Genomic DNA, 22,596 nt, shown 5'->3' with positions numbered 1-22,596 from the left:
TTACACTTCCCTTATTTAATACCTAATGTTGTAGACCAGCTTTGTCCTGTCCTATTCCATTTCCCATTTTGAGATCATCTGTTCCATAGGGTGTGGGCTAGTTTGAGTCCTGAGCCTCCTGACTCTCCTGGTATTGTTTTATGTTATCTTTCTTTATCTTTTACTCTTTTCACTCACTGATACTATCTTATCCCCTCCTTTTACTTATTTATCTCTCCTCCTATATTCCTTTCTTCTCTTAATTTTCCTCTACTCCTTTAACATATATCAACCCTCTTACTCTGATTATTTTCTTTCCATCCTAAATCTTGACAAATAATAACTCAGTACACATTTATACTGTCTTGCTTTCCTAACTTCAAAAATATTAGTAAAACAGGTAATATTTTTATTTGGTTGGTGGGCCTAACAATCAGTCATAGTTGCTTCTTTAGTTTGTGTTCTAATCTCATAGTAGTCCCGGGCATTTTTTCTGGTGTCCTGAATGCATGAGCTGTTAGGATTAGCTACTTAATTGTAAGCCAGTCCAGAGACGAGGAGCTAGACCTCAACCTTCTAAAACGTAGTCTTACTTCAAAGGTGACTTGTGAAAATCCACAAGATGTGCAATTCCCAATAATGAAACACAAGGAGCATGAATAATCAAATCAATATTTCTCCACAGTAATAGATTAAGAACGCAGTGAATAACAGAGAGTTAAAGGGAAATATTATAGGAATATTCAATGAAATGATTCTTAAACAAGTCTGACAATTTCCTGGTGGGGGAAACTAAGGTGGGGGAGAGAGGGAGGGAGAAAGAGAGACAGAGAGGAAGAGAGGGAGAACTTGAGTTAAAATAATTAACCATGAAATGTAAGAAATTACAAAAGATACCAATGAAACTCAAGAGCTCATTCAGGCACACTTTGAAGATCTTTAAATAAATGGGAAAAATCTAAATAATCTAAATACATTTCAGTAAAATATTATATAAGCTGACAACATGACTGCTCTGTGGCATGGTTAAAGGGGAGGCTTTTATTGCAGACATGAGAGACACAATACCCAAAAGCATCTAGAAGAGTCCAGGGCAGAGAGAAAAAAGTTGACTGAATATGACCAGACTGGACTTGCACATGAGAGAAGCAGGAGCAAAGCACGGGGGGGGGGGGGGGGAGGAGAGAGAGAGGGAGGGAGGGAGGGAGACACACACACGCATATGATATATATTATATTTAGAGAGAGAGAATCTAAAATAGCAGGGTTATAAGGAGAATAAGTAACTGAAGGAGGAAAGTCCATGAGCTGGAGGGAATTTAAGGTAGAGGAAGTAAGAAGGCTAGGAGATTAGCATGGGCTTTGAACTGTGTAACAGGTACTTATGATACTGAGGGAGTTTAGTGGCCAGCTTGGGCTTTAGTACACTAATAGGCACCACAGGTAGCCCTTTGTTCCTCTTGCCAGTGTGGAGATGACTTCTTTTGATAAAGAAGAACCTGTTTTACAAGTTCCTGAGGAATTCTTGGTAGTCTCCTATAAGAAATACTTTAAAAGTCTCCTATAGTTGAGCTTATTTCTGGATGGTTGAACTGCCTTGTGGAGCTTGGGAAACTGGAGTCTCCTTTGGCCCTAATACATATGACTTATGAAAACCAAGCCAAATAGGACATAAACAATGAGCAAAGAAGTTGAAGCTATACTAAAATGTTCCCCAACTGAAAAAGGCCAAGTCTTAAAATTCTACTGCATCTTTATTAAATCTACTTGATGAACATTGATGCAAAAATTCTCAGTAAAACATTTGCAAACTGAATTGGATAATATATTAAAAGATAATTCACAAGGTCCAAGCTGGCTTCATTCCAGGAATGCAAGCATGGCTCACAGCAAATCAAGAGTTAAATAGACTCAAGGAGAGAAAAGCAAAGAGCATCTCTATAGATAGAGAAGAGGCCCTTGACACAGTTCCACATACCTTGAAGATAAAATGCTGAAGACACTGGGAACATAGTTCAAAACAATAAAGACTGTTTAGCGCAAACATGCAACTAACATTATACTCCCTAAAGAAAGTATCACAATTATTTCACTAAAATTAGGGCTAAGACAAGGATATTAATTGTATTGACATTTTCTCAAGACTGTGTTAAATCTTAGTTATAGCAATCAGACATGATTAGCATTTTAAAGTCTAGTTTCTTCAGTTCTTTATATATTTGGAGATCAGACCTTTGTCAGTTGCAGGGTTGGTGAAGATCTTCTCCCAGTCAGTAGGTTGCCTTTTTGTCTTTGTGACAGTGTCCTTTGCTTTACAGAAGCTTCTCAGTTTCAGGAGGTCCCATTTATTCAATGTTGTCCTTAATGTCTGTGCTGCTGGGGATATGCGTAGGAAGTGCTCTCCTGTGCCCATATGTTGTAGAGTACTTCCCACCTTCTCTTCTATCAGGTTCAGTGTGTTCAGCCTGATATTGAGGTCTTTAATCCATTTGGACTTGATTTTTGTGCATGGTGATAGATATGGATCTATTTTCATTCTTCTACAGGTTGACAACCAGTTCTGCCAGCACCATTTGTTGAAGATGCTATCTTTCTTCCATTGAATACTTTTAGCTCCTTTATCAAAGATCAGGTGTTCATAGGTTTGTGGGATAAAATCTGGATCTTCTACTCTATTCCATTGATTGACTTCTCTGTTTTTATGCCAATACCAAGCTGTTTTCAATACTGAAGCTCTGTAATAGAGTTTGAAGTCAGGGATGGTAATGCCTCCAGAAGTTCCTTTATTGTATAAGATTGTTTTGGCTATCCTGGGTTTTTTGTTTTTCCATATAAAGTTGATTAATGTCCTCTCAAGATCTGTGAAGAATTTCGATGGGATTTTAATGGGGATTGCATTGAATCTATAAATTGCCCTTGGTAGAATTGCCATTTTTACTATGTTGATCCTCTCAATCCAAGAGCAAGGGAGATCCTTCCATTTTCGGGTATCCTCCTCAATTTCTTTCTTCAAGGACTTAAAGTTCTTGTCAAATAGGTACTTCACATCTTTGGTTAGAGTTACCCTAAGATATTTTAAGCTATTTGTGGCATGAAAAGAAATGAAAGATATATAAATAGAAACAGAAATTGTCAAAGCATTCTTATTTTCCAGATGATATCATCCTACACATAAAAATACTTTGAAGACCCCAATCGATAAACTGCCTGAGTTTGATGATCTGAGATTCTAACGTTTCATACATAAACTAACAGAAAATTCTGGGTGCTAGAAAGGTCAGATTTGCTTCCATCTTTGGCTGTCATGTCTTAATGAGCATCTCTGGCATCTCAGCCCACTACTGTGTTTTCTCCCCTGTGAAATACACACCAGCAATTTCTTCCTTATGGATCCCACAGAAGAATACTGCAACTAAAATAAGAAACCGAAAGATAGCATGCTTGTGTAAACTTGACCTTCTATTTGTGGTTATCTCCAGCTGTACTTTAACAAAATCCCTGAAGAAACACATGGCTTATGATTTACTTTCTGGAATTCTATTCTAAGTCATCTCCCTATGACACCCAAGTACCAAAAGTTCCATCTCTGCTTCACACTGTGAGCCCCAGCTCTGCTTCACACCTTGACACCACAGTTCTGCTTCATACAGTGGCACAACAGTGTTTAGAGGTCTCAGAACTCATGGGTCTGCCACTAGAACTTGGTACAAAGGAGATTCTTTGTGTTATACTGGGCTGGTGTGAGTTGTAAATGAGATATTTTTATGAAAACCCTTATTGTATAGACTTATTAAATTTACTAGCTCAACTCTACAAAATTGAAAATGTTCCACAATGGATCTTTTTGCTTTGTCAATGTTAATAAACAGAATTATTTTAAGTAAAATTCATATATTTGGCATTTAGTATGTCATAATCAAAACAAGAGCTAGATGGTATTTTTATAGTCTGTTGAATTGTACCATTAATATCTTTGCTACCTCTGTAAAGTTGTTTATCATTTTGACAAGTATGAGTATATAGGATAAGCAAGTTACAAAAGCAGAATGGCCTTAACATTGGTTGGTATTTTAAATTGGCGTGGATGTACAAAAGTATTTGGCCTCCACAATAAATACTACAGGGTTATTTTGATTTAATTATCGTAGTTAATAACAAAAGTGTTTTCCCTGGCAGATAACAAAGATAAGTTTTTATTTTTCATCCTTAGATCACATTGTTATATTTGCCATGGCCCTTAAGCCATAGCCAGCCTGTTTTGGATTACAGAGACTCTAGGATAAAGGTCGGCTCTTTTTATCTGATGCTTAGTTTCAGGGCTTGTTTTGATTTTTTTTTAACTAGCATGATACATAAGATTTTGAAGTTGGCTAAAGATTCTTCAGACTTAGAAGCAAAGGAAAGAGGGGATTAAGATGATCTGATTTTAATTTAATCTTTATTAAGCACACAAACTATTCCAGAATTATTGGAAAAGATGAAACTAGAATATCCTCAGGACAACTGGTTTTGCCCATTATGATTTTAGAAAAACCATTCAGTGTCCCAGAAGTCCTGTTCCCTTATAAAAACGGTGACTAAGTCTCACTAAGAACAGTTTATCACTGCTCATGTTTGGTTAATGGGAAACTTGCTGTGGTAGACCTTTATGTTTCATTCCTACCTGTCCAGATTCGTTGCACTGACCAAACTGTCATTCGTGGTACCTTAGTATCTCCAAAAATAATGAATATTTAACCACATACTAGAATGTTGGAAGTTGTAGATAGGAATAGTATCTCATTTCTGTATGCTTGCAATACTGTATAAATGCACAATGTTCTCAGCAGTTGAGATATTGGCCAGTGCTCATTTCTTTCTATCACCAGCCATGGGAGTCAGTGCATCTTTGATAGTAAGCCCCTCACCTAGAGGCAATTCCGCTTGCACTGAGTGTGTATTCTCACTGGCAAGGACTTGTCATACCCAACAAGAACCTCTTGATCTTTGGAGTAGCCATATCAATTTCCCTGGACAAAGATCATTAACAACCCTTTAATTTGATGTACAATTCCACTCCACTCTGTTGTCACTATAAGCCAGCCTCACTGACCCTTTTTATTTCTTGAAAAGGCTAGACAATTTTCCATCTGGGCCCTGTTTAAATTTTAATACATTAGTTCTCTCTCTCTCTCTCTCTCTCTCTCTCTCTCTCTCTCTCTTTTTCTGTGTGTGTGTGTGTGCGCGCATGCATGCGTGCATGTATGTATGAAAGGTATGTGTCCCATGACTTATGCTTTGAAATCAGAACCATTTTGTGGAGTAGATTTTTATCTTCTAACTGTATGTGGGTACCAGTTATGAGATCACCAGGCTTGGCAACTGCCTTTGCCCCCTGAGCCATCTAGCAGACCGTTGTCGTAACACTATGTAATATGCTCTTCCCCCATACCTTTCTACAGCTGTCACATTGTTTAGATTTCAACTAAAGCATGTCCTCCTCTGGGAGACTTGACTCCTTTGTACTTTTGTTTAGGTTCTTTCTATTCAGTATCGTCTTTTCCTACTACATAGTGATCCCCTGAGATCATCTGTTTATGTACTTTGGTTCCTTCTTTACCAGTGGAAAGAAGTCTACAGAGAGCATGTGCCTTGTTTCATCAATGTCTGGAACAGGGACTGTCTCATGGGCTCTCTATATGTATGGGTCAAACAGAAGACAAATGCAATGGCCAAACCCTCATCCCTTTCTTTTGTAGTAGGCTAATGTTGTGGGAGGTCCTTCTGTATATGTGCTGCTTTTACTGGTTAATGAATAAAGCTGTTTTTGGACTGCACAGTGCAGAATAGAGCTAGGCAAGGAAAACTAAACTGAATGCTGGGAGAAAAAGGGCAGAGTCGGGAGAAGCCATGGAGCTTTCACCAGGGACAGAAGCCGTACCGTCACAAGAGGAGAAGGACACAAGCTGCCAGCCAGAAGCTTGTTGGTAAGCCACGAGCCTCATGGTAAAATATAAAGTAAGAGAAATGGACCAATTTAACATGTAAGAGCTTGATAGGGATATGTTATAGTCTTTGGCCAAGTAGTGTTTTAAGTAATATAGTTTCTGTGTGATTATTTCTTTCTCTGAACAGCCAGGACGAGTGGCCCTGTGTCAACAGGCCAACTCCGGTGCTAATCATCCTGCCCTGAATCCATTCAATACTAAGTAATAATAATGTCAGAGATTTCCTACCTCATAGCAGTGCTTTTGTAACTAGTAACTTTAACCATCCACCCAATTCCCTGCATTTTTCATCCCGGGTAAAGCCCACCTGTCCATCTGCTCATTGACTACTAGATGGGGCGTGTGGGGGTTCGAATGGGAGTGGCTCCCGTAGGCTCATATATCTGAAGGCTTAGTCCCCAGTTAGTGGCATTGTTTGGGAAGGATTAGGAGGTATGGTCTTGTTGGAATAGGCACGGCATGTTGAAAGTGGTGTACCACTGGAGTGGTCTTTGGGTTTCAAAAGCCCATGCCAGGCCCAGTATCTTTGTCTCTGCCTAGTGCTTGTGATTAGGATGCAAAACTCTCAGCTACTTCTTCAACCTTGTGCCTGCTTGCCTGCTGCCGTACCCCCCACCATGATGACAATGGACTAACTGAAACTGTATGCTTAAATGCTTTTTTATATAAGTTGGGTTGGTATGGTGTCTCTTCAAAGCAAAGGACAGTAACTAAGACAGGCACCAGAACATTCTTCTTTTCCTCATTATCTCAGCTTTCCCTCAAGCTTGCTACGTAGCTGAAGATGAACTTGAACTTACTATCACCCTTCCTCCACTCCTGAGTGTTGATATTTCAGGCATGAATCACCATACCCAGTTTATGTAATGCTGGGATTGAACGCAGGACTTCATGCTTGATAATCAGCAATCTATCAAGTGAGCTACAACATCTCCACATCTTTTGCTCAGATAGTCTATGTTTCTCAATACAATATGTTTCCCAACTCTTAAGACCTTAAGCAAGAAGGTGATCAATGAGCATTTCTAAGATGCTTAATTGTCTTGATTTGTTTAGCCACTCAGTTCAACAAGCATGCCTACTATGTGTCAGGTACTTTGCAAACACTGGGAGAAGATTAGTAAACAAGGTAGAAATCTGGCCTCAGACAGCAGTTTCCTATGAGGTATTGGCAGCACTAGCTAAAGAATGAATTCATTATTTTATTTTATTTTTTAAACAACAAAAAAAACCAAGCTATCTTTTTTTTCATTTTACATACCAATCCCAGTTCCCACTCCCTCCCCTTCTCCACCTACCCTCCTACTCAACCCCCCAGCCACTCCTCAAAGAGGGTAAGGCATTGCTTTAAGGAAGGTTCAAGGACCTCCCTTGAGGACTGAGCCAGATATCCATCCAAAGAAAATGGGTTCCCAAAAAGTTAGTACAAGCAGTAGGGATAAGTCCTGGTGCCACTGTCAGTGACCCCTCAGACTGCCACAGCCGCACAATTGTAACCCACATTCAAAGGGTCTAGTGTGGTCCTATGCTGGTTCCTTCCTTGTCTGACTGAAGCTGGTGAGCTCCCATTAGCTCAGGCAGATTGTTTCCGTGGGTGTCCCCATCGTGGTCTTGACCTCTTTGTTCATATTCTCACTCCTCCTACTCTTCAATTGGACTTTGAGAGCTCAGTGCTCTGCCGCAGGTCTCTGCCTGTTTCCATCAGTTGCTGGATGAAGGTTCTATGGTGACAAGCAGCAGCAGCAAGCAGGCAAACAAGAGAGCAAGCAGTTCTGCAGGAGTGGGTTCTGAAGGAGAAAAGTGGGAGTCTCTGCTAGAGTGCATGGGAAATCCTGACTGGACACATTAGCCAAATAATGAAATTTGCATTTTGGACCTTGGGTGTTTGTGTCAGGAATGAATCAGTGGTCAAGAAAGGGGATGGACCATGGGTGCTAGTTTTAGGAATGTGATCTAAAAGATTTTTAGCAAGGGAAAGGGGCAAAGCCTGTCAGTGTCAGGTTTACCATGGCCAGGCCTGTTAGGGAGCCTGTCACTGTGAACACTTAGGTTATACCATCACTTGGCTATTGTGAACAGTGCAGCAATAAACACAGATATGTGTGTATCTTTGTAGTGAACTGACTTAGAATCCTATGGGAATGTATGCAGAAGTGACATCCTGGGCAAATATGATGTTTAAAGTGCTTGTAAATTTATTAGCCAATATGGAGGAAACTCCATATTGATTTTCAGAGATGCTAAAATAGTTTTTACTCCCACCATCAGAGGATGCAGGCTGTCCATTTCCCTGCTTCCTTTCCAGCACTTACTACTTTTGTCTTAAATATCTTTTTAAGTATTCCTATTGTGGTGAGATAGACTCTCAATTTAATTTTCATCCTACTGATAGCTAATTCTGATTTTTCAAATGTTTACTGGACATTCATATGTGCTTTTGAGAAAATGTATGTTCATTTTGCTAGCCCATTTATTGACTGGATTGCTTCTAAGTTTTGGTGTTTGATTATTTCTAAGCTCTTTATCTATTATAACTTTTAATCCTATGTCAGATGCATAGCTGGCATTTTTTTCAATTTTATCTGGTCTGTTTGGTCAATACTTATCTATTGATCTTGAACTATTACTCAGAAACTCTGCCTTTCACTATATGTAGAAATGTTTACCTCTAAAAAATCAAATATTTCAGATGTTTTGGTCTTGCATTAAGGTCCTTGATCTGTTGAATATTTTAATTAACTTTTGAACAAAGTGATCAATAAAGATCTAGTTTCATTCTGTTCTATGATTCTAGGTGGTCTTTCCATATAGTATGCTCTCTGATTGTTATCTTCAGCATTTCAAACTTTTCATTGTATAAGCCTTTCACCTCTCTGGTTAGGCATTTCTTCTGCGTTGTTGGATAGTGTTGTAAATGGGGTTATTTCTCAATTTCTCTCTCCACATGTTTGTCACTAGCACATGGGAAAGTTACTAATTCTGTATGTTGATTTTGTTCCCTGCTACCTTTCTGATGTGTTTATCATTGTTTCCTGCAAGCAATGCAGGGAGGTAAGACTTCTCATGGGTGCTCATGCACTGACCTCCTGCACGTGTGATTCCCATCTTCTTCATAAATAGGAATTCCAAAGATATGCATCAGGTTGAGAGTCTTGCAATCTAAAGTTTGCACTGGAGCACCCGAGTCAGCTCAGTGTAACTGTCAGAGTCCTTGGAAGAGGAAGAGGTTTCCCAGTTGATATCAATAGGGAAACTAAGACGGGGGCAGACAGATGTTTTACTGTTGGCTCTGAATGTAAAGGGAATGGCCACGAGCCAAGGCCTGTGGTCATCCTCTGGACACTAGACAAGGCAAAGAACATGGTTTCCTCCAGGAGCCTATAGACAGGAATTTGGCCATAACAGTTTGAATTTAATGTAGTAAGACCCATGCCAGGTTTCTGACTCACAAAATCATAGGCTATGAATCGTATTATTGCTAAGTTGACAATTTCATGTCAATTTATTAAACTCAAGCAGAATGCAATGGAGTGAGAAATTTAAGTCACTTTCATATATGTTCAGAGTTAGCCACATATTCACTGCAGCCAAGCCTTATAAATATTGAATAATATAAATAATATCATGAATTACACATAAAAACCAATATGAAAAGTTCTGCCCCAACTTTCTAGAAGTGCGAACTTTGAGTCACCATCCTTATCAGCTGAGTCAGGAGCCCTGGGTAGGCCATGGCAATGTGTTTTACATGATGATCCTAATGCATGGTAAAGACAGGAAACCATTTGGTAAGTAAGATGAAGAAAGGGGAGAAAAGGGGAGGAGAAGCGAGAGTGGAGAATATGGAGAGCAGTTTGAACATTAAAACTGTCTTCATGACAAGTGCTCCTTGCTTCTGTTCCTCAACTGACCAAAGCAAAAGAAGCATCATAAGCTCATAGAAGACCCCCAGTGCCAGTCTCCTCAAATTAGAGCCCAATTTTCTATTGCTTTAGGAAGTAAATTTCTCAAGATTTAGCAAAAAACAAAACTAAACATAAAAAAGACAAAATTCCTCTTTTTGTCATTCACTTTCACTTTGTCACAGTTGAAAAGTTGCTGATGGTATAATCAGTGGAATGCGTTCTTTCTGCCCTTGTACCAAAACTTCAGCAACATGGAGCAAATTGGAGACTCCACATTTTGAGGTATTTGCATGCTAGGATCTCCCAAGAACCCATTCATGTACCAGATATTTCCTGGGAATCTGGAGTACACCAAACACTATTCAGTATATTGAGAATTAATAGTAACATAAAATTCTCAGTTTTATGGGCCTTATACTCCAAGGAGGGAGAAACATGTTAAAGCTAAGGAAGTAAACACCAGATAGGTGGAACTGTAATGGAAATCAACATACCACAACATGACAGAGCCTAGAATATGTTTGTTATTTTAGTTAGAATAAGGTGATAGATCAAACTTGAGAAAACTTTCCAAAAAAGACTATTTTTTGTCTGAGAAAATACCACACAAAAGGGCACACCAAATCAAGCTTGATTTTGCTTGCCTGAATTTCTAGCACTCAGATGCTCAGGTCTGCATCATGAATTCAAGGCAGACCTGGACTGCGTAATGGGTTCTAGGCTAGACTGGACTATAAGGAAACTCTATCTTCAAAAAAAAAAAAAAAAGAAAAAGCAAAAAATTATTTAAAAAAACAAAGAGTAGAGATCATTTCTGCAATGTGACAAGCTAGAATAGAGGGCTGGAGATGATGGAGCAGTAACTTATCAAGCCCAGCACATGTGCTGAGGTAGAGGCAGAACTTGTCAACAGATTAGGATGGGTGTGGGGTGTGATGGGAAGTAATAAATCAAAGCACCTGGCCCTGGACTTGAACAATTTGGTATAGTGGCATCTTTTCATTAGAGAAGAAAGGTTTGATTGAGGTGGTGAAACATGAGGCAGAGTCTTGCAGAAGGTGAAGTGAGTCACGTGTGCCAACTCCAAGAAGGGAAAGAACATGAAAGAAAGCCATGAATCTGGCTAAGAGCAGTCAATGGACGAACAGAGACACAGAAAAGGAGAGACTCAAACCTTGGGGACTCCTACACTACAGATGAGTAAGAACAAGAGAAGGCAATAAAGAAGTCAATGAAGCATAACATGATCGTGCGGACCTAAGAGGACACCAAAGCATGTGAACAGCCCGAGAGAGCCAGGGCTAACAGTTGTACCAAATGCTCTGCCATTTGAGTCAAATGGAAATTGAGAATTGACTGTCATGATGATTTTTTAAAGGAAGAAAGCATGCTTTTAGAACTGTTTTCGTAGAATGGTCAAAACAGATTGGCTTTTACAGCTAAAGAAATACGAATTTTGCTGTAAAAAGGAAAAGATACCTTAGACTATAATTTATTGTTTCTCTTTGAAACAGTAGTTATTACAGAATCTTACATAAAAGACATCATAGAAGAAAAAACACTATAATTCAAGAGAAAAGAGTCAAGAAATATGCCCAAGTAGTAAAAAGCAGAGACAAACATATATATTTCAGTTTTGATACTAGTGTATAAAGAAGAGCACAGAACTAGCTGTGGATAAACAGGTAGATTTTGGAAGAGGACAATGAGGTGTTTCTGAGATTCCAGACCAAGAAAAGTAGGTGTAATCAAGTGTTACAGCTCTGGAGCTACAAAGGGAGAGTTCTGGAGGCTGGAGCTGCAACAGGACAGCTGACTTGTTGAGAAGTCAGGCCATATCTGAAACTACAAAAGGACAGCTCTGAAGGAAAAGGTGTCATGACTTGTTGGGAAGACAGGCTATACCTGGAGCTGGGGTACAGAGGGGGATAGTCTCCCTATAGGATGTCACAATACTGCTCCTCTCCTAGAGAGAGCCATTACAATTGAGCTCTTGCTCAGTTCCCCTAAGAGAATGTCCTAGCAGAGTTATCTGTTTCTCCTGCTCTGCTCAGCTCTGGCCCAGCGTGTTACTTCTTCTGCTTCCTTCTGCTGAAGGGGAAACCCCTGCAGAAATGTAGTCATCTCTCTGCCTCAGGTGAAAAGTTGTTATTTTTTTTCTGCTCAGCTACCCTAAAGGTTCTTCTCCATGTCTGTTAAGTAAGCTCTTCGCCCAAAACTTTTAAGAAAGACCTTTAATTCCTGCACTCAGGAGGTAGAGGCAGATGAACCTCTGTGAGTTCAAGACCAGACAGCTCCAAAGCTACAGAGAAACCCTGTCTCAAAAATGAGAGAGAGAGAGAGAGAGAGAGAGAGAGAGAGAGAGAGAGAGAATTGGGAAAGAGAAGTCCAGAAGAGTGGCTGTCTCTGCCAGGGTGGGAAAAGGCAGCTAACAATTGATCAGGCAGAGGGGCTTATATAGGGCTTCTCAGGGGTGGAATTTTTCCAGGAAGAATTTTTTTTTTCTGCTCAGGGACTGGTTAGTTTTCCTGCTCAGGGATTGGTTGGTTTAGCTGCTCAGGAACAGAGTTGGCTCTGGTATTTCAGTATTTCCTTCACTGGCCTTTTTAACACTTTGGTTCTAGTTTGGGGGCCAGGGAATATTTGTTTTGCTGGCTCTGGTTCCAAGGCTAATAGTTTTCCTTAGCTCTGGTTTCAGAGTCAGGGTGTGTTTCTTAGGTTTGGGGTATGGGGCTAAAGTGTTTCTTTCACTGCCTCGGGTTTCAGATCCAGGGTGTGTTTCTTTTACTGGCTTTTGGTTCAGGTCAGAGCACTAGATTCTGTGGTTTAGTGGATTTGTTGGTTTCTTTGGTATTCATAGAAGGCAGAAAAGTTGCCCCATTGAGAAGCACTTTATCTATACCCATGTGTGTACATTTCATTCACCTACCAATCCTGGTACCAAAGAAATTTGATTTTGTATTCTATCTTCACTCTTTGCAATGAGGTGAGATCTACAATTTACTCATTCTTTCCATAATTCTCTTTTTATCCATAGCCATTTATTTCTTATGTATCTATTGTATATATGGTGTACATGCATGGATGTATATCTATTGCATTTGTTTGGGGGCATGTGTGTGCAGGTGTGTGTGTGTGTATTGATATTGGGTGTTTTCATCAATTACTCTTTACTTTATATATCGAAGTACATCTCTTATTTGAACACAACAGAGTTCATCAATTTGGCCAATATTGACTAGCCAGCTTGCCCAAGGAAACTGCCCCTGCCTCTGCCTCTGCCGCTGCCTCCAGAGCACTAGGATTATGCAGGAATCACTTGCCTGGAATTTTTGTGGGCATTGAGGATTCGAACTCTTGTTCTCACCCTGGTACAAGAAGAATTTTACTATCTCCCATCCCTGTAAGTATTTATTCTTATAGCAATATTTTAGGTAATCAAAAATATTTCATTGGTGTTGAGTTTGGAATTTCAATATTCATTTTATAGTAACTTTTTCCTTTGCAATAGCATCTGTTTAGCTTTTGAAACATTGTTTTAGATAAGTCTTTTTATTAAATTCTTTGGAGAAATCTTAGTCTTAGTGAAAAGCACAGTGGACATGAAGCACAATAGCTAATGCTTCCTACTTGGGGAAATAAAATTTAATTTTGCACAGATATTTGGGGTTGGATCAACACACTGTAAGCTTCATTGAAAGAGCTTTATAATTTGGATTTGAAAAGTATATCTCAGTTTATATATAAATTTGACCATCTCATTATTTTCTTTATAACACTTGGAGTTAATACAAGTTTTAAAAAATTCTTATGTATTTTTGCACGTCATTTTCTTTCAATCAAACCTCCAGACCATTTTGAATTCTAATGGCAAGGGCGAATGATCTTAAAGGATTACTTTCATCATAGGTCATGCAAAATATATAAGCATAAGAACTTATCCAAGACACTTTGAATATCCCTTACAAACCAGAAGCAAAAACTAACATCAGTGATTTCCCTCAGAAAGCAAATCTTCAATTACTGAGAACAAACAAGTGTACTATATGTGACACTCTTAGTGGGTCACCTTGCAAAAATGGCCACAGTTCTCCAGCCTCTCCCCTTTGGAGTACCGCTCAACAGCATCCTTGCCAAAAGAGGATGAAGTCACTCTCCCTGCCTCCAAAATCTGGACTAGACTGTAAGCGACTTTAGCCAACTGGATGTAGAAGACAGTGTGGTCCTTCTGAGTCTGATTTCTAGGGGGAAGACAAAGAGCTGTTTTCAACAGCCCCAAGATGTGTGTGGAAAATGAGACTCCATCCAAGTCAAAAAACATAAAATTAAAATTCAGTTATCAGCATAGAAATTTCATACAGTAATCTGTTTTGAAGAAATTTATTTTTTCATTCCTTTTGAAATGTCTGAAAGCAGTGCTGATTCCCAAAGAACTATGACTGCACCAACAAAAATTGTTTCTTTTGAATTAAAAAAAAAGTCCTTCAATTAATGATTTCTTAGCACATTTCCCAGTTGTAAACCTCCAGTCGAACATTCCTGCGTTCTTCTGCGGGAGGCAGTGACAGTCTCCAAGGGGCAGCACAGACACTCAGCTCTGAAGGCTTGCTTGCGTGTCAGCACCGCAGCGAGCTGCTAAGCGTGCTCTCACGCTCTGCTCCGTTTCTGGGACTTGGGCTCCCTGGCCTCATGCTCCCATCTCACTGTATCAGGTTCATATCTCCTCATTAGTACTTGGCAGGAGAAACTAGGCAACACATGTCCCCGGCTTAGAACACGTTTATGAGATTGTATTTTAATCCACTTCTGGGAGAAGACAAGCAGCCAAAGACCTAAATGATACATTAACAGACTAAATTTGACTTTAATTCATCTTTTTCCAATATACGAAAAGCCAGGAGGACCTAAGTATTCACCCTGGGAGTCTTTTCATTTAACACCTGTTGGCTTTTGAGGTTACAGACTATCACTGAGATCTCAAACACCACATTCTTATTTCTGCGTCTCAAACCCCACTTCTATATCAGGAAGGAACATACACAGATATTCTCAATTGCTTGTTACAGTGGAGATACATGAAGATATATATATTTCCTACTTTATATTAGTGGTCAATTAAAAGCCAGTGTTTTTCTGCCTAGTTGGCTGGTAAATGCAGGTCACTATATCCAGCCTTAAGTGTGTCGTTCAACCATCATCCACTTTGATTCTACCTCGACTGTTTCTAGAGAACATTAAGAATTCTAATGAAAATGTGCATTTTGAAATTCTTTTATAAATGTACCATCACTTAATATAGCCCTTTACTATATAAATTATAGCTTTTACATATCTTTTGGGAAATTAACTGTGATTTTTAAAAATGGTATTAGAATGCCAGGCGTTGGTGGCTCACACCTTTAATCCCAGCACTCTCGAGGCAGAGGCAGGATTTCTGTCTACAAAGTGAGTTCCAGGACAGTAAGTGATGTTACACAGAGAATCCCTGTCTCAAAAAAACACATTTGTTTATTGATGATTCCATTTCTAAAAAATGCAGCAAAGGCAACTGATAGACAGCAAGTGAATTCACGACTTCCCGAGACTGACGGGATGGCGATATTAGTGAGTTGTCCCAGAGGATCTCCTTGGTGTCATGGAAACTACCAAAACCTGGACAGTTGTCCACAACTTTGTGAATTTGCTGAAAAATAATTGAGCTATGCACTTACAGTTTAGGAAAAATTTGATGTTATGTAAACTCTACCCTATATACCACTGGAATAAAAGTGCAGAAAATGTAAGCAGAAGGAACCAAATAATTCTTGAAAAACACAAGGCTCAGAACAGCAAAGCTGTTGGTTGCTGATCTATGCCACCCTGGGACAGAAGAAGTCCATGAGCCTAAGGGAGCACTCATGTCCTATTCTAGGTGTTCAATGGCTAGAATCCACAGCTTCATCTTCAACTGCATCTGTTTTATACATGTATAGCAATTTAAATATCAAAATGTCTTCAATTTTACTCCGAGAAGGACTAAATTTAGCAGAAGAAATGAAGGATGCTCAGTTACCTCAACTATGCACCTCTAGGGAAGGGAGTCTGGTGTGACAAGTCTCTTCCTCCCATCTCAGATGCTGACCAAGTTAACACAGATCCTGACATAGTGGCCGTAGAAATAGAAACAGTTAGAAAAGCAGTAGGATTTTCTAAGATAGGATTGATATAGTCTTACAGTGGGCTAGGCTTTGCTGAGTACTTAGCAAAATTGCCTTGTTTAATTTAAACAGCACTTTTCAAGACAAGTGCTAACCCATTTTATTATAAAGGAAACTAATTCTTAAAAAGTATAACCTACCAGAATGGCACTGCAAGTAGACGGTAGAGCCAGCATCTAAGATCCGATCTCTCTTTTGCATTGTACACCCAATAAGAACATGGACATCACAGGAAGCCAACCCAAGTCTAACTGTTGGTGTTGTATTCTGTCTCTGCATACAGGGACCCTTACTCAGAATCACAGTGTGCTTAGTGCCCACACTGATAAAACAAGGGAAGTAAGGCTACCTAGACATTGTATAATTTTTATTATTTCTTTGAACTATCATGCAGATTAATGAGCTTCTTTGAAGTACATTTGTATACACCTGGTCCTTGTTTTTCCTGCTTCCCTTCTCCCCTCCCTATCCTTGCCCAGCTCCTGCTGATCACTTTTCTTCCCATTGGTCCTCTTCTGAACTCTTGCCACAGGCATCCTGTGTCACTCCTCTCCTTCCCTTGGGGTTTCTCTATCCCCTACTGTAGTCTCCTTCCCAGCTCCTTGACCTACACCCATACCCATTGCACACTTTTTAGAGGACTATGTAAGATATGGAGTACAAAACCCAATGTGCTTTGGCCTCTCAATGAGAGCAAGTAGTATTTGAAGTACGAGTCACGGTTGCTCTTTCAACCTTATTATTTCTCAGGTTTGTCATGAGGCTAAACGTGAACAGTGAGTGTTCAGTCCTGACTTGGTACCTGCAGAACAGAGCTGGGCTTCAAGGCTGTGCTGTCCTTTTTGGGTCTTTGCTCTTTAAGCACAACCTCGTTTTCTTGCCAGTGTATTTTAGAAGTTATGTTTTTGATTTAACCTGGAAATTTTATTTGCCTTCACCACAAAAATGAGTAATATATCTAGTCTGTCATTGTGCTGATAGACTATTTCTCAGTGGTAGAAAAACACACAGGCACACACACACGGGGAGAGAGACAGACAGACAGACACAGAAATAGACACAGACACAAACACACAGAGAGATTTTCCTTTCCTGGTTTAGAGGTCCATTCAGAAAATAAAAGGTTTCATTAGAACATCTTTCTCGTCTTTTATTTCTAATGTGAATGACCTCCCCTCAGGAGTGTGCTAACCCTGAAGACAAGTCCAGTCAATCTAGAAACACAAATGCCATACCAGCAGCTGTTGCTCATGGCCTTGTCTAAGTAGAAGCTGAAAAGCAAGCTATTGGTTGAGCAGCATAAGAGTCTCAGGAAGTCTGGACTGAATCAAAATTTATGCTTCAGAAAGGGAAACTAAATAACACCAATCGTAAAGAAATCTATACTACCTTACCAAGAGGCTATGTGGGAAAACTTGAGGGAGTAGTGTGCTGAAATAATGCCAAGATGCACAGAGGAATAGCAGTGGCTCATCCTGACATATCAATGGGTGTAAGGTTAACTTGTCAGATACTTTCTCTCTTTTTGCAGCAAGACCCTGCTTTTGAATCCTCCTTAGCCGTGTTTTTAGTACCCAGAAACCTGACAACCAGAATGGACAGCAGGGTATCCTCTAGGCAGAATAACAAGTCATGGAAACCTCTGCTCTGTTCTGTCGTTCTGCAGCTGGGGTATTGTTAGCAACATCTTTTCTTAGATGCAATGGGGAAAATCCCTCCAGTTTCTAGCTTTATTCTTTCTGGAAGCACAGATACCTAAGTCAACTATCTTAGTTTACTGCCACAAAGACCCAACAAGTGACAACCCAGCGACGGCTGAAGAGGAAATGATGGTCTCCTGGGCTTTCCAAATATTGAACTTTGCCACAGAATTCTACTACTTACTCTCAGTTTCCAGTTAGAAAATAATATTTCTTTATTTTTATATCAGCTTTGCCTTAAAACTTGAGCAGGATGCCTATGGATCTGAAGGGTGGAAGTTACAATCCAGCCATTTCCAATGGCCTATTTATGCTTTAGGACTTTGTACTACAGATTCTCTTTGCTTGCTCCCATTACTCAAGTCCTTCATTTAAAGTCTATGTCTTCAGCTTATCTCATTAAATTAATTAGTTAAATTAGCCTTCACTGCGCATCATTGTGTTGCTACTCAGCTTTAGCTCTACTGTGTTTTTCCTTCAATGGCTCTTCTCTGATCTTCAGTTTTCATTGTCTGTTGTCTAGCTGTCTCTCATCACCAAAACGTGAGTTCTAAGGGTCGGGACTTTAACACTCCTGTTATTTGCTCCTTTCGATTACCCTTAGGAACGATGAGCCTGTAGAAAGAGGTCAGTAGCATTTGCAAAGATATTAACATGGATGACAATTGTGCTAAATAATACAATTCATTTTATAAGTTTAATATACACAATTTTGTGAAATAAATTTTTGATTATCATATTATGGAGAACATATTTAAAGATCTGTGATATCAGCTATGGAGAGATTCATTCGGAGAAAGAAGTGGCAGTTAGGAATACAAGCCTGCAGTTGATATCTAGGAGACCTGAGAAACTTCGCCTCTCCCTCTATCTCAGTGTTCTCATAAACAGATGCCCATAAAGAAGATAAGGAGAGTGAGATGAAAGTAAATAAATCAATATATTTTTAATGCTTCAAAGAAGGTTTTCTTAGGAATGCTGGTCTGACTTCTTTATAATGTGCTGTAAAGTTGCTGTGAGTGTGCCATCTGCCTGTGAGTCTTCTGGCTTCTTCAGTTCCAGCTGTGGGGGAGACCTAACAGTGTCTTACCTGTCAGAATCACAAGGGTGAAACATACAGCCCTTGAAACCCAACCTTGGCATGCGCAGGGCTTCCCAAACGCAGCTTCTGTTCTGTTAAGTGGAAATACTCAAGTGACATCATTCATGTTCCTTTTCCATTCTGTGTTGTTACCAGACTGTGATCTTCATTCGTGACAAAAATGCTCACGGGCAAGAAGTGTCAGGATATATCGACTACGCCCACAGACTAAAAACTGAAGATTTTGAAGTTTACTTTACTGGAAAAAGAAGACTTCTTCCAAGGCCCACAGATTTGAGGTAAATTGTTCACAATTCTTAAACCTCAGGGACAAAGATATAGAATTATTGTGTATTGCTTGCTGAGCCCTGCATGATAGTGCACAAAGGACCAGAATGTGAACCTCTCTGTGGAAAAGTGCCAGGGTCACGAAGCATGTGGGGACTGCAAACCGGAATCACGGAGATAGCATCTCACTCTAGTAAAGATGATTCTGGTGGGAATCCCCTAGGAGACTGTGGAGAGGGAGCCCTCACACAGCTAAAAAGAGCTACCACATGACCCATCTAGCTTTCCACTGAGTGTTTATCCAAAGGTAATGGAACCATATAAAGAGACATCTATACACCTAAGTTTGCCATAGCACTGTTCACAATAATAACCACGTGATGAACACAACCTAAGCATCCCTCTATAGATGAATGGATTTGTTTAAAAAAAATTGTGTGGAAGCCCAGTGGAGTACTATTCAGTCATAAAAATATGAAATCCTTTCATGGTATTACTCATATGGTATCTAAACAAGTTCATCTCATGCTTGTTGAGAACTAAGTGTAGGCTCTGGAGAGGCAGGGAGATCTGAGGAAAAGCTGATCCATGGGCACTAAGCTATGGTTAGATAAATGTAAAAAGTCTTATATACTATACTGCAGTATGATAACTATAGAGGAAATAGCATGATGCATCTTCAAGAACACTAGAAGAAAACACTTTAGTAGTTTAAATGCTCAAGAAGATAGTTAAAGCTCACCCAATTTACACATCATACAGGCATGCATGGACTAACATATCACATGCCACCCCACTGATATGAAAACTCAAAACTGTATAACAGATGAAAGCAAGTTTAATGGATAAAATATGCAAAATGAAAGTAAAAAAAATCCAAAGTTTGTCTCAGACCTCTGCTCTGCTAACACCCTTATAACCAATGACACCCTAGTCCCTGTCACCTAAACAGATTTGTCCATTATACAAGAAAAACAAGGACACTGCTCTCTGGATCTGCAATAGCAGTAGCAACACCATGACCGCGCCACACTTAACTGAATATTCCATTTATAAACCTAAAGCCTGACTGGTCCCTATGATTACAGATGGTTTGTCTAGTCAGGATAACCAAGAAAAGGGTTTTGCTTCTCTCTGTCTAGCACCCCCTTGGTAGCAGCCCCTCAGTGCTACTGAGTTGTTACTGACCCATCCTCTCACTTCCTCTGTCTCACTGATCCCTCTCACTTGCCTTTACTTACTGTCTTGTTTAGACAGTCACTTTAATGATGACAGATTCAGTATTTTTCTGCCAAGACTTTTGATGTGAGATGTTCTGTATTGCCTCTTGCCCAGTTTATATCTTAAGGAGTTGATCAGTAGTTTTGGGTTGTACAGATCTAATTATCCTAGATGTTGGTACACACGTATTTCATGTACATATTATGTACATATATGCATACATATATATTGCTAAATATAACCTGCTCAGTCTGAATAATTTACTTCTTTGTATGTCCTCAGGACTGACTATTTGGTATTGGCTAACCAATCGGTGTGCCCTTTTCTGGGGAAGGCTATTTCTTCCATTCTCAGTATTCCTTTGTTGCTTGTAGTTCTTTGTCTAAGGTTGAAGTCTCATAAAGCTGTTCCTCATCAATTTGGCATGTCTTTTGGTATTGTTCTTGTTAAGATAGTGTTTAGGCAGTCTTGTGGGTGAGACTTTATGTTTGTAGTTTCTGACATTCATAGGAGACACAGTATTAGAACAAATTTCCAGATCTTCTGTATCTTACAATCTTTTTACCCTTCTTTCCCAGTGTCCATGAGACTTAGGCTTGGGAGTTGTTTATAGTTGTATACATTGGGACTGGGCTCCACAAGGTTGCAGTTTGTTTGGTTGTGATTTTCTGTAGTGATCACTGTCTGTTGCAAATAGAAGCTTCCTTAATGAGGGGTTAAGTCCACACTTACCTGTGGATAAATATTTAGAATGTCATTAGAAATTATCTTGGTTTAGTAAAGTGGTGGTTGTAGATTCTTCTCCAAGATTTGTGTATTTCCTTGTCCTGGATAGTTGCCTAGGTTTCCAGTACCAGGTAAGGTTTCCCTCTAATTGAGCAGGTCTTAGATCTTATTTGAAGAACAATTAATACAACTTCAGAGAGAGAAATTGGAGTTCAACCTGAAGGTCAGATAAACAAAATAGCCAGCCACTGGCTCTTACCTCGATCTCCATCCAAAAATGGTGACCCTGAATCCAGAAATCTCAAAATGAGACTGTGTCTGAGAGTTGTTTCCTCCCATTTTATAATTCTCTCTAGGGCTGGAATTAAAGGTGTGTGCCACTAGGATTAAGGGCATGTACTACCCAGTTTCTATGGCAACTAGTGTGGCTACTGGGATTAAAAATGTGTATTATCACTGCCTGGTCTCTAAGGCTGACCAGTGGGGCTGTTTTACTCTCTGATCTTGAGAATAGTTTTATTTATTGAAATGTAAGTGAAACGTCACTACATTTCCCCCTTTTGTCTAAAATAAAAAAGCTATAACTAATCTAAGAAAACTGTATACTATAAGTACAATAACTATATACAATATATACAGGCAATAAATACATCAACAATGTCTAGTCCATTTGCATTTGACAAATTCAGAGAAAATACTCCATATCGATCCTATCTTGGTGAGTCCTAAGTCTTGTACCTAATTTACTTTCTATCATAACTTGCTTTCTGCATCTGGTAAACAAGGAAAACTATAACAATCTAGTCTTCAACTTTCTCAGAAACCCAAAAAGGAATTAATGTTAACTGAGTAAGCAGGGAGTGCAAGCAATGACTTCCAAAAAAACATGAGAAATGACAGAAACAGCTGGCTGCCTGGACAGTCATCCAAAGTTCCTCTACAATGATGGGACATCCATCTTCGACCTACAGGTCTAGCATATCTGATAGACTTTTCTGCGAAGCAGAATATTTTGTGTCCTGCTTATTTAATTAGGACAGCATAATGTCAGCAGTCAAGGAAGGGACTTGCCCAGTGGCTTACTTTTGCCACAAAGAAATTAAAATTCATGTGGAGTTTCTTTGCTACCCATGATTTTCTTGAAGTAGATGGGTGCTTCCAGGAGCAGACATGTCTCATTGTCATTTAAAAAAAAAAAAAGGTAAGAAAAGGGGTGGAGTCAGCTACCAAGGCTGAGACTTTAATCCTAGCCACATATTTTAGCAGATTAAAGACTCATGTAGTCAATAAAAAAAAAGATAGAGACATATAGCAAAGACAGATTTAAAAAAAAAGCAAAACAAGCCTCTAAACAGTTTACAGTGTGTTTAAAAATATACATAGGCTTGGGAGAAAAAAGAAAAAGATATAGGGTAGCCAGGTGTGGTGGCATATGCCTTTAATCCCAGTACTTGGGAGACAGAGATAGGTGAATCTCTGTGAGTTTAAGGCCAGCCTGGTCTGCAGAGTGAG

The 22,596-nt window shown here is 39.4% G+C and overlaps 1 protein-coding gene across 1 annotated transcript in view; it reads left to right on the top strand.

Annotated features, from left to right (window-relative positions):
* Cfap299 (cilia and flagella associated protein 299) overlaps positions 1–22,596 on the top strand; it is a 507,653-nt gene that overhangs the window by 408,251 nt on the left and 76,806 nt on the right. Inside the window, exon 4 of the mRNA XM_041671499.1 lies at positions 19,006–19,148. Coding sequence (XP_041527433.1) covers positions 19,006–19,148 — 143 coding nt within the window. The remainder of the gene's footprint in view (positions 1–19,005; positions 19,149–22,596) is intronic.

The sequence above is a fragment of the Microtus oregoni genome, unplaced genomic scaffold (assembly GCF_018167655.1).
Source record: "Microtus oregoni isolate MIOR12 unplaced genomic scaffold, Mior012 000021F_ref0000039, whole genome shotgun sequence".
Taxonomy (NCBI): Eukaryota; Metazoa; Chordata; class Mammalia; order Rodentia; family Cricetidae; genus Microtus; species Microtus oregoni.
The sequence above is the reverse complement of the archived record's forward strand: the minus strand, read 5'-3'. Positions and strand labels throughout refer to the sequence as shown.